Source organism: Nerophis lumbriciformis, linkage group LG35 (genome assembly GCF_033978685.3).
Source record: "Nerophis lumbriciformis linkage group LG35, RoL_Nlum_v2.1, whole genome shotgun sequence".
In the NCBI taxonomy this organism is placed as follows: Eukaryota; Metazoa; Chordata; class Actinopteri; order Syngnathiformes; family Syngnathidae; genus Nerophis; species Nerophis lumbriciformis.
The window spans coordinates 19,199,190-19,216,485 of NC_084582.2; the positions used below are offsets into that span (position 1 = coordinate 19,199,190).

At 40.9% G+C, this 17,296-nt stretch overlaps 1 protein-coding gene across 2 annotated transcripts in view; it reads left to right on the forward strand.

Annotated features, from left to right (window-relative positions):
- gpc3 (glypican 3) overlaps positions 1–17,296 on the forward strand; it is a 334,992-nt gene that overhangs the window by 188,709 nt on the left and 128,987 nt on the right. For both annotated transcript variants that reach the window (XM_061928018.1, XM_061928019.1), the window contains exons 4-5: positions 8,358–8,500; positions 8,777–8,902. In XM_061928018.1, coding sequence (XP_061784002.1) covers positions 8,358–8,500; positions 8,777–8,902 — 269 coding nt within the window. The remainder of the gene's footprint in view (positions 1–8,357; positions 8,501–8,776; positions 8,903–17,296) is intronic.

Here is a 17,296-nt window from a genome sequence, read left to right on the forward strand (position 1 = left end):
TTCTCAGAGCGGTTCCCCACAGTGATGGACAGATTGACTGAGCACAGTTGAAGAGATGCATTACACTTTAAACACGTACTCCGCCGGCCTGGTGACCACTCATGAGTCTGACAGCCTACTCTCCGGCATTTTTCTGTTCATTTCTTCTAATCGGCACAACTCCAGCATGACTCAAAGCATGTTCAGAGAGAAAGGAGAGGGCAGCCAAGAGCCCCTGCAGCTCCAATCTATCCCGCCGTCAACTTCCTATCTTCCTCCCGGAGTTTGATGTTCTGTACATCTCAACATTACATTGCCTTCATTCCCTCTTTTTCTGCCGCTTATATGCTCTGCTGTGAGTGAAGATGCATGATTTATGAAGCTCTATTTTTAGCAGTTGCTCTGGAGTTGGAGAGGAGCAAAGGAGCGACAAAGACATGGACAGAATAGAAGACTGGTGGGTGGGGGTGAACCCAAGAGGACCAAGGACAGAAGAGTGCAGATGAGACATTCATCACCCAACCGCCCATCGGCTGAAATGAAGACAGGAAGTCGGCTGTGACACAAAGATGATGGATCTGTCCGGGACCGTAGAAGATTGCGTGTTGTTGTGCAGCGAGCTTTAATGTCACATCTTTGTGTGTCACTGACATATACAGTACACGTTCTTCTGTCTGTGATGCACTTTTGTCTTGCTGGTGTGCACACAAAGCATCCAGACACATCCCATCAACTCCAAATTGTTCCTCCACTGAGGAAACAGCTTGGTTTGCTGCGCTTGATCATCTATCAGAATGTTTGAACACAAAGAGCATTTTTAACACAACTCGTGTGTCCTCCTAAAGAACCCACGAGGTCCAGATGACCGACATTTCACTAACAAGTTCTCTTCATGTATATTTTGTTCCTGAAAATGGTTGTCATTTTCCATAATATCAATTAGTTTTGCAGTAATTGGTAGATGATTAAGAGCACTTGAAACGTCCCCATTTCATCGTCAGACTCGATATGCCACCCCTCTTGGTTTGACGGAGCCCATTTCCTCGCATAGACAGTGTGGATAAAGGCATGTAAAAATATTATTTTGATCATGTTTTTGCCGCACTTGTCCATAGTAACCAATATGGTTAAAAATCTGAGTAAAAAGAAACTATGAAAGAATCTGGAACTACAACGTGTTATTTAATTTTACATTAGTGTAGACCAGGGGTCACCAACCTTTTTGAAACCAAGAGCTACTTCTTGGGTACTGATTAATGCGAAGGGCTACCAGTTTGATACACACTTAAATAAATTGCCAGAAATAGCCAATTTGCTCAATTTACCTTTAACTCTGTTATTATTAATAATTAATGATATTTATCTTTGTGCAAACACTGATCATCTTAATGATTTCTCACAATAAATATATATAGAAACAGATAAATATCAATATGCAACACTTTATTTTTATATTTTCTCTAAGTGCACATTTTTCAAATTGAACATTTTCATATGATCACTTCTAAGACAGTCTTGTGAAATCACAATATCCCATTTTAACTAGCTAGCCACTAACATTTTTTAACAAATCATGAATTACTTTGCACCATGTTTGTACAAATATTGACTCATGTAAAATACATAAGTCAACTCTCAAATTTTTAAATAAATTATGTCACACTTTGAACTGGACACTAAATCTGTTATCTGTTTCTATGTCAGTTAGTGAAGACCAAGTCTTTAAAATATTTTCTTGGATTTTCAAATTCTATTTGAGTTTTGTCTCTCTTAGAATTAAAAATGTCGAGCAAAGCGAGACCAGCTTGCTAGTAAATAAATAAAATTCAAAAAATAGAGGCAGCTCACTGGTAAGTGCTGCTATTTGAGCTATTTTTAGAACAGGCCAGCGGGCTACTCATCTGGTCCTTACGGGCGACCTGGTGCCCGCGGGCACCGCGTAGGTGACCCCTGGTGTAGACAAACATGGATACTTTGCAAGAAGGCTCTAATTCAAGTTCTGAGTCTGAGATTTTGCATTTGAATTCTCTTGATTAAAAAAAAACTCAAGAACACTGTAATTAGCCTTCAATCAAGGACTTTAACCATCCTGTTTTGAGCCTGAAGCCGAGGCCGAGGAGTGGTAGGCCAATCCTGAACCGGCCCAGGCTGCTGGTCGGTGCAGCTGCAAATCACTGTGCTCTTTCGGGGGAAAACATCAGTAGAAGAGGATGCAAAATAGAATACTAGCAGCTTGCCTTCTTTTCTTTTGTTTTTGAGTGCTCATCTTTCCCCGTTTTTCCGCTTTCTCCCCTCGAGGGTGCTCCTGATATTTGGGATCACATTTGGTCTTGAGTCTTTTATTTGTTTGTCATGAAAACTTTGACCAAATGATCGCTGCAATTTAAACTCCTCTCGCTTGGTCCCATTTTACGCAAGTCATTTTGACTGGAGAGGCAGGCTGACCCTCTCTTTAGTTGTATTGCCACAACCTGCAACAATGCATCTGGCAGACATATTTGATAGTCCCTTCAACTTCTGTGAGAAAATATCGTGATTGGGGATAAAGACGTTACCAAAACACATGCAACATATTATGAAATTACCTCCAGTTTTTAGTAGGTGACATCAGCTGGCTAATGCAGGCCCACCCATATTTTGGTGCTGAAACATGAGAAAACAAATATAAAAGGACTTCTTTTTTGGGGGGAGAGGGGAATTTTACCTGTAGACATATTAGACATCCAACAAAATTTAAGAACACACATTAAGTTTTACTGCACATTACCAACTGTTCCCAAGCAACAAACAAGTGTTTTTTTAGATGCTGTTTTTTAACTGTAGGTAAACCCCACGTGACCCCGAGAGGGACAAGCGGTAGAAAGTGGATGGATGGGTGGGCCAAAGAAAAGGCAAACTAAATAAATACATAGTGGGGAACCCTAGAGGTAGTTGTAGGGTGTCCCCAGCTAAATGACAGATAGTTAATAGTAATGGACCCTCATTGGGTCCATTTATACACTCTCAGTTACATTAACATTGATATTATACATGTGGGCCCATAGATATAAATGCCGTTAAATATAGCTTTAATGTAGCAAGCTACTTTTGCCGTGTAGCTTGTAGTGTAGCTTGCTACAATTCTCTGCGGAATTGAATACAGGAGTTTGCAGTGATCACTTCGTTAAAGGTTTGTTTGAAATACTTCAACGTTTTGTATTTCCCATTAAGTATTATCTTGATATTTTATGTAGTTTCGGAGTTCTTCAAAAGCATTTTTGCTATGAGCCTTTCGGAAAAGCACCAACTCGGCGAGTCTAAATAAACGAAAGCAATTGTGAGCAAAACCTAAAAGAGTTAAGCTTTTACCAATGGCAGCAATCATAAGTGAAGCTTTCAGCACATACACAATGTTGAGATCGATAGTTATATTTTGAAAAGGACGGGGAAAACCACGCGTAATGGTGCTTCCAACAACAAGGCAACAAACAGAGTTAAAAAATCATGAGATGCAACCTTGCCCGAGTAAAAACCGATACCAAATTTCCTTGACCCAGCCACACACAAAGATATTTTTCCAAGCCTTCATTTACCAGATAGTTTGACATGTCTGGGAACTGACGGAAGGAATCCTTGAGACCACTGGACAAATCTTTTTTTGATAACGTTTAGAGATCCATTATATTGCATAGTTAGATTTTTTGTACATATCTGCTTTTAGGCCCCTTGTATACTCAGATAGTTTGCAAGATAATAGCTGTACGGTAGCCATGTTGGTTTGGTTGACCACCACTTTGTCCACTTCGGTTCAAAAGTGACGTGACTGAATACAACCTATAGCAAAGGCAGAAGCCCGGCCCCCCCAGTTCTGAGCTTTTTAACAACAATTTAGTTGAATAACCTTGTCCTAAACTGATGACAACAAATACATACGAGTATTTTTCCCCTCTTATCCTTGTGGCGCCCCTTTGTCCATATCAAAAACCGTCACTGACTGTAAATATATATGTCCCATGCAGCTTGTGGCACTATCATCGCCTCCTGAAATAGCTCACTACCAACTCTATGTTATGATAAGATTGTGAAATTCTAATTTTAAATCCACGTTTGAATAAAATTAGAGCTTTACGTCACATTTGACACACAAGTATGCACTCACGCGGCCCGTAAGACGTGTTTGTGTGTTTTGTTACCGGTGGACAGGCCCCGTCCCTCCTTCTGTGAAGCAGGCTGCTCAATGAAGATAAAACTGCGCAGGTATTTGTGAGCACTCACGCTGAGGCAAGCCTTATCAGCAGCATACCCTGTTGGTTGTGTTAGCCCATCCCCACGTGATATTAATATCCCACCGATGTGCCTCTTCCTTGAAGACTCCAGAAACAATCGGCATGGGTGGATGGAAGGGCATATGTGCTGAATCGGTGCCTCCCTGGTGCACACAAATCCCCCCCCTGTGGCTTCAAAAGAAAAGCGCCAACAAAACCGAAGAACGCTCCAATCACATTAATCATGGCCTGCGGGGGGAGCAGCAGTCGCTGCAGGCACAGCACAGCGGGGACAATTACATGAGAGGAAGATGTAGCAAAGAGGATGTACTGTGTGTGTGTGTTTTGGGTATTACTCCTGTTTTGGGTCCAACCTTTGTTTTTGGAGACTTTACATCCATTTATGCATAACTCTGTACGTTTACATGCACCTCGAAAAAAGCTTTCTACAACACATGTAAACACCTTTATTGATTGTGTTTGGCTTTTTAAAATGTTCCAGTTCCATTCACACATTTAAAAAACACTTTAAGACCAATGTCTTAGAAAAATGTATCACTCTTGAATCAACACAGTAGTTAATCCTATGATCAATGTTCATTACAAAACTAAATGTAGGATAATCATATAAATAATAATGAAAGTATAATTGTTTGTATTTAGTATATTATTGCTACAAATGTTTAACCAACACGTGTACAGGGATGCTTCACGTGTCTTTACTGTGTATACATTTGAACAGTGTTTATGTTGTGTAAAGAACATTTTATATTTCTAGGAAGCTCATCTTGTGTTTGAGATTGTTTATAGGGTTTGGCGAAATAAGTGTTCAACTTCAGCCTAAACCCTTTCGGTCTGTAACATTGTCAATTCATGAATGTACAACTGTTTGTTTATGTAAAACTGTTTGTTTATTTTGTTGACCACTGACCGAAGAAATAATAAACTAAACTAAAAAAAAAACTAAACTTTAAAAATTGTTATCAACACACCTATATTATGCCATCTCAGAACCTCATATATAGCAGCCAGTGAGGGGTTTAGGGGGTTGTTTACACCAACAATCTACAGGATGGTGGGGTGTTGGAGATTAGGATGTTTGGGTTAGGGCGGTGCTTCTCTAATATTTTCTGTGACGCCCCCACCGAGGAAGAAGAAAATATTTTGCGCCTCCCCCCACTTTCCACCGTGACTATAAATGGTATAATGCAGGGGTGTCAAACTCAAATACAGAGTGGGCCAAAATTTAAAACTGAACAAAGCTGCGGGCCAAGGTTGAACAAATGAACGTTTTAATAGGGACCCAAACAAGTTTTGCATTGAATATTGAACAAGCAAGGCTTATATAACTTTATAGTGACATGCAAAATCGAGTTTAAAATAATAATATTAATAATTAAAAAGTATCAATGGCATATCAAATACAATTTAAATACAAATGGAATGCCTCTTTTCTATTTGCAGCCTTCTGAGGTTAATATCAACATTAACTTTTTCCACAGGCTAATCAATTTGAAAATAAAATAACAATGACTAAACCAACCATTCAGGACTTTCAACCGCTCAGTTTGCAACACACTGATCTAATCTGATGTGCCCAAGCCAGATACCTGACATCTTTTCTTGGATGCTAGTTCATTGATGTCGGGGCTCAGGCTTTGAGCTGAGGCAACCTTCATTATCGAACGAAGGTGTTCATCAGTCATTATATCTCGTAGTCCACCCGGACCACAGTCTTGGAGGCGTGCCTTAAAGGCACTGCCTTAATTTAACGTCCTCTACGAGCTGTCGTCACGTCCGCTTTTCATACATTCTAACAACGTGCCGGCCCAGTCACGAGATTTGTGCGGCTTCTGTACGCACACACACGTGAATGCATGCATACTTGATCAAAAGCGATACAGGTTACACTGAGGGTGGCCGAATTAACACTGTTAGAAATATACGCCACACTGTAAATCCACACCAAACAAGAATGACAAACACATTTCGGGAGAACATCCACACTGTAACACAACATAAACACAACAGAACAAATACCCAGAACCCTTTGCAGCACTGACTCTTCCGGGACGCTACAAAATATACCCCGCTACCACCAAACCCCGCCTCCCCCACAAACACACACACCTTGTAGTGTCCCGGAAGAGTCAGTGCAACAAAGGGCTTCTTGGTATTTGTTCTGTTGTGTTTATGTTGTGTTACGGTGCGGATGTTCTCCCAAAATGTATTTGTCATTCTTGTTTAGTGTGGGTTCACAATGTGGCGCATATTTGTAACAGTGTTAAAGTTGTTTTTTACGGGCACCCTCAGTGTAACCTGTATCGCTGTTGATAAAGTATGCATTGCATTCACTTGTGTGTGTGTGCAGCAGCCGCACATATTATGTGACTAGGCCAGCACTTGTTGGACTGGATGAATAGCAGACCTGATTGTTTTCGGGAGTCGGGAGTCTCCCGGGGGGGTTGGCAAGTATGAGAATTAGCGGTGAATGCGGTGTTACCGCGGCGCCGTCGCTGTATATAATCGGCGGGCCAGCTCTAGTGTTAATTTGATATCGCCTCAAGGGCCAAGACAAATTACACGGCGGGCCAAATTTGGCCCGCGGGCCAGAGTTTGACACCCATGGTATAATGGGTCTATACAATTGTTATAGCTATACCTCTGCATAACATAATTTTAGCTGTTTGCAAATGCACCAAATCGTTGGATTTCAATATTTGTGATTGAATAAATAAAGGGTTTGTTTGTTCTCTATATCCAACATTATGTATTATTCTAATTGATCTTTTTTGTAACACCGTTAGTGAAGGAAGTGTAGTTGCTTTCCCCATATTTCTACACAATAACTCAGATATGGTAACACTATAACCAGTAGAGAATATGAAGTGATTTTTAGTCTAGAACATGTTTTGCTTTATTCATTATTGACGTGTTTCTAGCTACTTTATGTTGTATATTTTTTACATGAGATTCCCAATTCGTTTTATCATCTATTATTACACCCAAAAAATGTGTTTACTTTTACCCTTTCAATAGCTACTCCGTCTATTTGTAATTGTGTTGGATCCGTGGGGATGCAAATCTCTTTTAGGCACTGCGAGTACATACATGTGTGTTTGTGTGTGCATTGAGGTTAGCTATATTGTTTGGTCCATTTTTGTTTTTATGTGTACTCAAGACAGAAAGTGTGTGTATGTGTGTATTGGAGTTTTACTTACACTTGTATCCACAAAGAGAAAATCTGATCATGTGCCACCACCTTGGTAAATGGGTTATACTTGTATAGCGCTTTTCTACCTTCAAGGTACTCAAAGCACTTTGGCACTATTTCCACATTCACACACACATTCACATTCACACACAGATGGCGGGAGCTGCCATGCAAGGCCCTAACCACGACCCATCAGGTGCAAGAGTGAAGTGTCTTGCTCAAGGACACAACGGATGTGACGAATTTGGTAGAAGGTGGGGATTGAACCAGGAACCCTCAGGGTGCTGGCATGGCCACTCTCCCAAGGGCGCCACGCCGTCCCCAGTGGTAACATTGATGTCCTGTGTTGATCAGCTCAGTTATATGCTGCTGCTGCTCCGCCCGCTTTATTTTAAGGGCGGCGAGACACAATTATCCGTTAACATTAGTTGGCAAAATTAAGTCTGTGCCAGTTATCGTCAGGGGAAATTAAACCCTCGCAAATCTTTAAACCACCAAACATTAACAACAATTTGCATTTTTATAGCACCTGCATGAAGTGTGCCAAGTCCATTATCTCCTGTAGACAGAGAGCGGCTGCTTGTGTCTTATTGTGACATACATCCCATGTGAGAACACAATAGCATTTATTTAGGGAGTGTAGCAAACCAGAAGCCTTTAGTTAACTCCTCACATTTTGGAGCGTCGCGATGACAAATTCGAACAAGGCATGAACGTCTGGCGAAAGACACAATGACTTGTTTGTTATGCAAATCCAGACTTTCTTCCCTTCTCAAAATAAACAAACCCAAACAGATGACAATTTGCAGAGGAAGCTGTCAGCGGATCAGCTTCCTCTGGTGCGGCTGCTACAAGTGAGAACAAGCATGGAGGAAGTGGAAACACTCACTGACAGTCTTTCATCTCTCTCTCTTCTGTAGGTGAGTGGCATGTGTGGACATTCTCCACAGCGCTCCAGCCGCTCTGTAGCATCCTCTCCTCTGCAGCATCCTTCTGTCCCTGCTGCCAGCAGCTCTCATCCCTCAACCTCAGACCTCGATGAGACCTTGGGGGGGCTCCGCAGGTCAGATTTGTCTCTTTTGTCCTGTGTAAAGTCCCTCTCTACTGTTCTTTAGTCAGTTTATTTCATTGTTTCTTTCATGGTTTCTTCACACATAAGTGATGCTGACTGAGCAACGTAATAATGCCCAGCGGGCTCACTGGCCTCTGCAGCACAGCATCTAAATTAACAGCAATTAGAAGAGACTGTTACTTTCTCTCTCTCCCAAGGGGGCATTTCATCCACTTGTTTTCTGTTCCGGTCTATTTGATGGACAATTTCTCACTTTACCTTCTTCAGGGAGTTTGTGTCCAGTCTGAGGGAATTCAGCTTCTTCTACAGTGGACTAGGGGAGGCCCTGTGTAGCCGTGAACCTGCACCAGTAAACCACTCCCTCTGCTGGAACGGGCAGGAAATGACGGACAAGTAAGTCATTGGCTGTTTGTCTCAGTTGCACTTCAGTATTTAGGCATTTTGAGGGCATAAACGCTAGGGCTGCGAATCTTTGGGTGTCCCACAATTCGATTCAATATCGATTCTTGGGGGTCACGATTCGATTATAAATCGATTTTTTCGATTCAACGCGATTCTCGATTCAAAAACGATATTTCTCCGATTCAAAACAATTCTATTATTCAATACATAGGATTTCAGCAGGATCTACCCCAGTCTGCTGACATGCAAGCAGAGTAGTAGATTTTTGTAAAAAGCTTTTAGAATTGTAAAGGACAATGTTTTATCAACTGATTGCAATAATCTCAATTTGTTTTAACTATTAAATGAACCAAAAATATGACTTATTTTATCTTTGTGAAAATATTGGACACAGTGTGTTGTCAAGCTTATGAGATGTGATGCAAGTGCAAGCCACTGTGTCACTATTGTTCTTTTTTTAAATTTATTTATAAATGTCTAATGATAATGTCAATGAGAGATTTTTAATCACTGCTATGTTGAAATTGTTACTAATATTGATACTGTTGTTGATAATATTAATTTTTGTTTCACTACTTTTGGATTGTTCTGTGTCGTGTTTGTGTCTCCTCTCAATTGCTCTGTTTATTGCTGTTCTGAGTGTCGCTGGGTCGGGTTAGGTTTTGGAATTGTATTACATTGTTATGGTATTGCTTTGTATTATTTTGTTGGATTGATTGATAAAAAAATAAAAAATAAAAATAAATTAAATAAATTTAAAAAAAAAATTAAAATCGATTTTTGAAAAATGAGAATCGATACTGAATCGTACAACGTGAGAATCACGATTTGAATTCGAATTGATTTTTTCCCACACCCCTAATAAGCGCATTCAAAATGGAGTGCACTATACCTGGATGTTGCACTCAAAACGGCCAAAATGGTGAGAGCACGGTGCCGGACGTGTACAACTCATTCTGTCAAATGAAAATGATAAATTATCTTAACAGAAACTTAAAATTATCGTATTTAAAAAATAAAAAAAAATCATATATACCTGATTTGGCTTTGCTCAGGATCAGATGCTACAGTCAAACTTTATAATATAATGCAGTTTTACTTTTTAACATCGTACCTATTATGATTTTGATCCACTGTACACTTACCAGACTTCCTTGTGGTTTAAATAATAATGTATATTTTCTGCACATATTGCTCCACAGTCATATTTATAACCTACTTTCTCAGTTTGTCTGCAAACGATTTGTGTGGATAGGCAAATAACCCTCTCATTAAGTTAAAGTTAAAGTACCAATGATTGTCACACACACACACTAGGTGTGGTGAAATTTGTCCTCTGCATTCGACCCATCCCCTTGTTCACCCCCTGGGAGGTGAGAGGAGCAGTGAGCAGCAGCAGAATTGGTGATGTAACCCCCAATTCCAACCCTTGATGCTGAGTGCCAAGCAGGGAGGTAATGGGTCCCATTTTTATAGTCTTTGGTATGACTCAGCCGGGGTTTGAACTCACGATCTACCAATCTCAGGGCGGACACTCTAACCACTAGGCCACTGAGCCTCACCCACTCCAAAAATATCAGAATCTGTATTTTGAAAATTTAATATGGATTAAATTTATATAGTGTTTTCCTAGACACTCAAAGCACTTCACAGAGAACTAAAACCCCATCATTCATTCACTCCACATTCATAATGGTGGTAAGCTAAATTTGTAGCCACAGCTGCCCTGGGGTATAGACTGTTTTCTGCTTATATGCCAGCTATTTATTTTGTAACCGTCTATTTTGGCGAATAATTATGACTCTTATTGCTTTTTGATGACGCATTGGTAAGATAAACGAGACCGGAGCATTTAGACTGCAGTCGCATTTGATACATATTCAATTTGATTTTTTTAACGTTGATGATCCAGGCAATCTAATTTTCAGTGAATGTATAGCATAGGCAAATATAAGCTTTGGCTTCAGCCTATTCCTTTTTCGGTCATTCTTTTTCTTTTCTTTTTAATAATAATAATAATAATAACTGGGATTTATATAGCGCTTTTCTAAGTACCCAAAGTCGCTTTACATGTAGAACCCATCATTCATTCACACCTGGTGGTGGTAAGCTACTTTCATAGCCACAGCTGCCCTTGGGTAGACTGTGTGTGAATGTGTATGTTTGTTAATATGTATAATCTGTGCTGTTAAATTGATCACACAAAATGGTTGATTATATGACCGAAATAAACTCATTTCATTCATTCATTCATTCATTCATTCAATTTAAATCCACATACAAAAGCGCCCTGAGTCGGATTTGAAAAATTCGGAATTTCACTGTTCACAATGACCTAAAAAAATCCGATACAGGCCACATATGGGCAAAATATAGTCATTGACCTGCAGTGTGAACAAGGCTTATAGTTCTGGGCGCTGTATGAAGTCCAGATTTTGCAAGTTTGTTAGTTGCATTCATAAAACAATTAACCAAAGTAACAGAACGTAAATTTAAGTTTTTTTTACTAATCGAATATTTGATTTAGTCGATTAATTTTTGCAGCCTATTTGGAAATTTGAAACTAATACAGTCAGATTAAACCTTTTTATCTAATTGAGATGGTATTTGTATTAGTTTTTTCTTCCATGTTGACCATATGATTATATCTACTTGCCTAATAAACATTTATGTTTTTGAATTTGAAATAATTTTTTCACATTGTCTAATTAATCAATTTAAGCAATCTGAGGAGCCAATCGGGAGTTGAAGGACAAAACCTTTTTTTTGGGAGCAAAGCCAAAAGAACCGGCTCTTGTGAAAAAAATCTGAGAAGTTTTCATGCTGTTTAGTGCGTGAGGTTGCCAACTAATGTACTGTACATGTCACATATGCAAACGATTAACTGAGTGCGTTATGCTCCACTGACAAAAATACAACCAGGCTGCACGAGACCAACCACCGATTGTCTTTTTTAACATAATAATTGTAAACAAACGTTTAAACGCCCAAAGCAGCTCAAATACGATAAACAGACTGTGATTACTCTAACGATGAATTTACGATACTCTCCCGTGGCGTCATTAAGGTGAGCTCAAGGGATGCTTGCTCCGAGCTGAAGACGGGCTTACCCTCCTCTCCTGCTGGGTGAGAGTACATTTTGGCTCGATGGGACGTTATTAATATAAGACATGTTTTCACCTTCTTCTTGCTCAGTTGAATGCTGGTTCCATCATTCTGTCCTTCATCCAATGTGTCAGCCACAACCTAATTTGGTTTTCACATCAACCCTGCCCTTTGACCCATAAATGTCCGAACTCCCTGCTTCATTTTCAATTTGGCTCACATGCTTTTAAAGGGGAACATTATCACCAGACCTATGTATGCGTCAATATATACCTTGATGTTGCAGAAAAAAGACCATATATTTTTTTAACCGATTTACGAACTCTAAATGGGTGAATTTTGGCGAATTAAATGCCTTTCTATTATTCGCTCTCGGAGCGATGACGTGACGTCACATCGGGAAGCAATCCGCCATTTTCTCACTTTCGTCGGTGTGTTGTCGGAGGGTGTAACAACACGAACAGGGATGGATTCAAGTTGCACCAGTGGCCCAAAGATGCGAAAGTGGCAAGAAATTGGACGGAATTTGTTCAAAATACGAGGGTGTGGGGAAAGCCGACGAAATGGTCAGTCGTTTGTTCCGCACACTTTACCGACGAAAGCTATGCTACGACAGAGATGGCAAGAATGTGTGGATATCCTGCGACACTCAAAGCAGATGCATTTCCAACGATAAAGTCAAAGAAATCTGCCGCCAGACCCCCATTGAATCTGCCGGAGTGTGTGAGCTATTCAGGGACAAAGGACCTCGGTAGCACGGCAAGCAAAAGTGTTTAGCTCCAGGGGAGCTAAACCCCCTGGATGTCTTGGCTCACACCGTCCCTTATGCCACCGAAGATGATCAAGAGAAGAATATCGACCCTAGCTTCCCTGGCCTGCTGACATCAACTCCAAAACTGAACAGATCAGCTTTCAGGAAAAGAGAGCGTATGTCTACAGAATATATTAATTGATGAAAACTTTATTCATTACTCGCGGTTTTACGTAAATTATTATACACAAACTGTGTTTACCAATAATTTAGCTTAAAAACATTTATTTTTTTCAATCATTCGAGTACATTCGGGTAGTCTTGTGTAATGCAGTATTTTGTGTCTATTTAGGTATGGTTAACCTGAGTGCTGAAATCGTGGAAAAATATATGTTCTTAGCGCGCCTGAAATGGGCTGTCTGCACTCTCAAAGTGCATGTTGTTGCCAAATGTATTTCATATGCTGTAAACCTAGTTCATAGTTGTTAGTAATTATCTTATCAGACAGTGTTAAGCCGCTGAAATCCGAGTCTGAATCCGAGCTAATGTTGCTATACCTTGCTGTTTGTTTGTATTGGCATCACTGTGTGACGTCACAGGAAAATGGACGGGTGTATATAACGATGGTTAAAATCAGGCACTTTGAGGCTTTTTTTAGGGATATTGCGTGATGGGTAAAATTTTGAAAAAAACTTTGAAAAATAAAATAAGCCACTGGGAACTGATTTTTAATGGTTTTAACCCTTCTGAAATTGTGATAATGTTCCCCTTTAATGGATACAGCTTTTTTGAAGGATTTGTAGGGTTTAATCATTGCACAGGCACATTTTAGAGGAAAATGTGCTGCAGGTTAATACAGTCACGATCAAAAGTTTACCTACACTTGTAAAGAACATAATGTCATGGCTGTCTTGAGTTTCCAATAATTTCTACAACTGTTATTGTTTTGTGATCGTGATTGGAGCACATACTTGACATGCCATCCCATCACATCTGACATCACATGGACAAAAATAAGACCTTCTGGAGGAAAGTTCTGTGGTTAAGCATGGTGGTGGTAGTATTATGCTCTGGGCCTGTTTTGCTGCCAATGGAACTGGTGCTTTACAGAGAGTAAATGGGACAATGAAAAAGGAGGATTACCTCCAAATTCTTCAGGACAACCCAAAATCATCAGCCCGGAGGTTGGGTCTTGGCCGCAGTTGGGTGTTCCAACAGGACAATGACCCCAAACACACGTCAAAAGTGGTAAAGGAATGGCTAGAATTAAGGTTTTAGAATGGCCTTTCAAAAGTCCTGACTTAAACGTGTGGACAATGCTGAAGAAACAAGTCCATGTCAGAAAACCAACACATTTAGCTGAACTGCACCAATTTTGTCAAGAGGAGTGGTCAAAAACTCAACCAGAAGCTTGCCAGAAGCTTGTGGATGGCTACCAAAATCACCTTCCATCCATTCATCCATCCATCTTCTTCCGCTTATCCAAGGTCGGGTCGCGGGGGCAGCAGCCTAAGCAGGGAAGCCCAGACTTCCCTCTCCCCAGCCACTTCGTCCAGCTCCTCCCGGGGGATCCCGAGGCGTTCCCAGGCCAGCTGGGATATATAGTCTTCCCAACGTGTCCTGGGTCTTCCCCGTGGCCTCCTACCGGTCGGACGTGCCCTAAACACCTCCCTAGGGAGGCGTTCGGGTGGCATCCTGACCAGATGCCCGAACCACCTCATCTGGCTCCTCTCGATGTGGAGGAGCAGCGGCTTTACTTTGAGCTCCCCCCGGATGACAGAGCTTTTCACCCTATCTCTAAGGGAGAGCCCCGCCACCCGGCGGAGGAAACTCATTTCGGCCGCTTGTACCCGTGATCTTGTCCTTTCGGTCATGACCCAAAGCTCATGACCATAGGTGAGGATGGGAACGTAGATCGACCGGTAAATCGAGAGCTTTGCCTTCCGGCTCAGCTCCTTCTTCACCACAACGGATTGATACAGCGTCCGCATTACTGAAGACGCCGCACCGATCCGCCTGTCGATCTCACAATCCACTCTTCCCTCACTCGTGAACAAGACTCCGAGGTACTTGAACTCCTCCACTTGGGGCAAGATCTCCTCCCCAACCCGGAGATAGCACTCCACCCTTTTCCGGGCGAGAACCATGGACTCGGACTTGGAGGTGCTGATTCCCATCCCAGTCACTTCACACTCTGCTGCGAACCGATCCAGCGAGAGCTGAAGATCTTGGCCAGATGAAGCCATCAGGACCACATCATCTGCAAAAAGCAGTGACCTAATCCTGCAGCCACCAAACCAGATACCCTCAACGCAGGGCCGGCCCGTGGCATAGGCCGTATAGGCAAATGCTAAGGGCGCCGTCCATCAGGGGGCGCCACGCCAGTTCCACAAATGTTGGAGAAAAAAATAAAATAAAATTGATACTATTATTTCTAAATACAAAAAATAATCTCACATTAATTAAAATGCAAAGTAAAGCCTATTTAATAGAAACATTATTTGTAACAACATTACGCAGCCCCCCTCCCCCCGCACGGTGCGCCCCCTCCCTTCCCGTATCATGACTCTTTTTGGACGTCACCACATCAAACAATCAACACAAGATGTCAAAACGGCCAAAACTGTCAGGTGCCCAGGGAAGAAAAAAGAGAAAAGAGGAGGAGAAACGAGAAAAGACAGAGGTAGCAGGTATGCCTACATGAAATTATTTGTCTGTTACAGAATGTGATAGTAACCTGGCTTTTTAGCATTAAGCTAATGTTACATGATTCGGCAATTGCTAATCAATAAATAGCTAGTTCTGTTTTAACGTCGGGTTAATATTGTGGAGGGGGCTAAATTGTTATGGAAAATAATAATGTAACGTTAGGTAATTACAGTACTCCCACCTTACATTCCTCAGGGACATTTGTATTAGATCTTTTAAGCAGGTGTTTTTTGTTTACACTGTTATTGCCTTCTGGTTAGCTAATGTTTGCCCTGCAGGTAATAGTCACTTTTCCACCTCTTTATATATTCAGAGGTGGGTAGAGTAGCCAGAAATTGTACTCAAGTAAGAGTACTGTTACTTTAGAGATTTATTACTCAAGTAAAAGTAAGGAGTAGTCACCCAAATATATACTTGAGTAAAAGTAAAAAGTATGTTGTGAAAAAACTACTCAAGTACTGAGTAACTGATGAGTAACGTACACACACACACATATACATATATATATATATATATATATATATATATATATATATATATATATATATATATATATATATATATATATATACACATATACATATATATATATATATATATATATATACATATATATATATATATATATGTCTGACAGACCAAAACAAACAAAGCGTGCATTAACAGATCGATAAAAATTAGTAGCGAGTAGCGAGCTGAATGTAGATAAAAGTAGCGGAGTAAAAGTAGCGTTCCTTCTCTATAAATATACTTAAGTAAAAGTAAAAGTATGTTGCATTAAAACTACTCTTAGAAGTACAATTTATCCCAAAAGTTACTCAAGTAGATGTAACGGAGTAAATGTAGCGCGTTACTACCCACCTCTGTATATATTAGGTATAGTTGTAAGTAAAAAAAAAAAAAAAGGTCAAAGACAAAGCTATTCGGTTTCTTGTGAGTATATACACTTCACTGTCGATGTGGGGGGGCGCCACCTAAAATCTTGCCTTGGGCGCCAGATTGTTTAGGGCCGGGCCTGCCTCAACGCCCTGACTGCGCCTAGAAATTCTGTCCATAAAGGTTATGAACAGAATCGGTGACAAAGGGCAGCCCTGGCGGAGACCAACCCTCACTGGAAACGGGTCCGACTTACTGCCAGCAATGCGGACCAAGCTCTGACACTGATTATACAGGGAGCGAACCGCCACAATAAGACAGTTCGTTACCCCATACTCTCTGAGCACTCCCCACAGGACTTCCTGGGGTACACGGTCGAATGCCTTCTCCAAGTCCACAAAGCACATGTAGACTGGTTGGGCAAACTCCCATGCACCCTCAAAGACCCTGCCGAGAGTATAGAGCTGGTCCACAGTTCCACGACCAGGACGAAAACCACACTGTTCCTCCTGAATCCGAGGTTCGACTATCCGGCGTAGCCTCCTCTCCAGTACACCCGAATAGACCTTACCGGGAAGGCTGAGGAGTGTGATCCCACGATAGTGGGAACACACCCTCCGGTTCCCCTTCTTAAAGAGAGGAAAGCACCTTATTGCAGTGAAACTTGCCAAGGGATATGTAACCAAATATTAACATTGTTGTATGTATACTTTTGACCCAGCAGATTTGGTCACATTTTCAGTAGACCCATAATAAATTCATAAAAGAACCAAACTTCATGAATGTTTTTTTGTGACCAACAAGTATGTGCTCCAATCACTCTATCACAAAAAAATAAGAGTTGTAGAAATTATTGGAAACTCAAGACAACCATGACATTATGTTCTTTACAAGTGTATGTAAACTTTTGATTGCAACTGTATTTTAGCTCTTGTTCAAGAGGG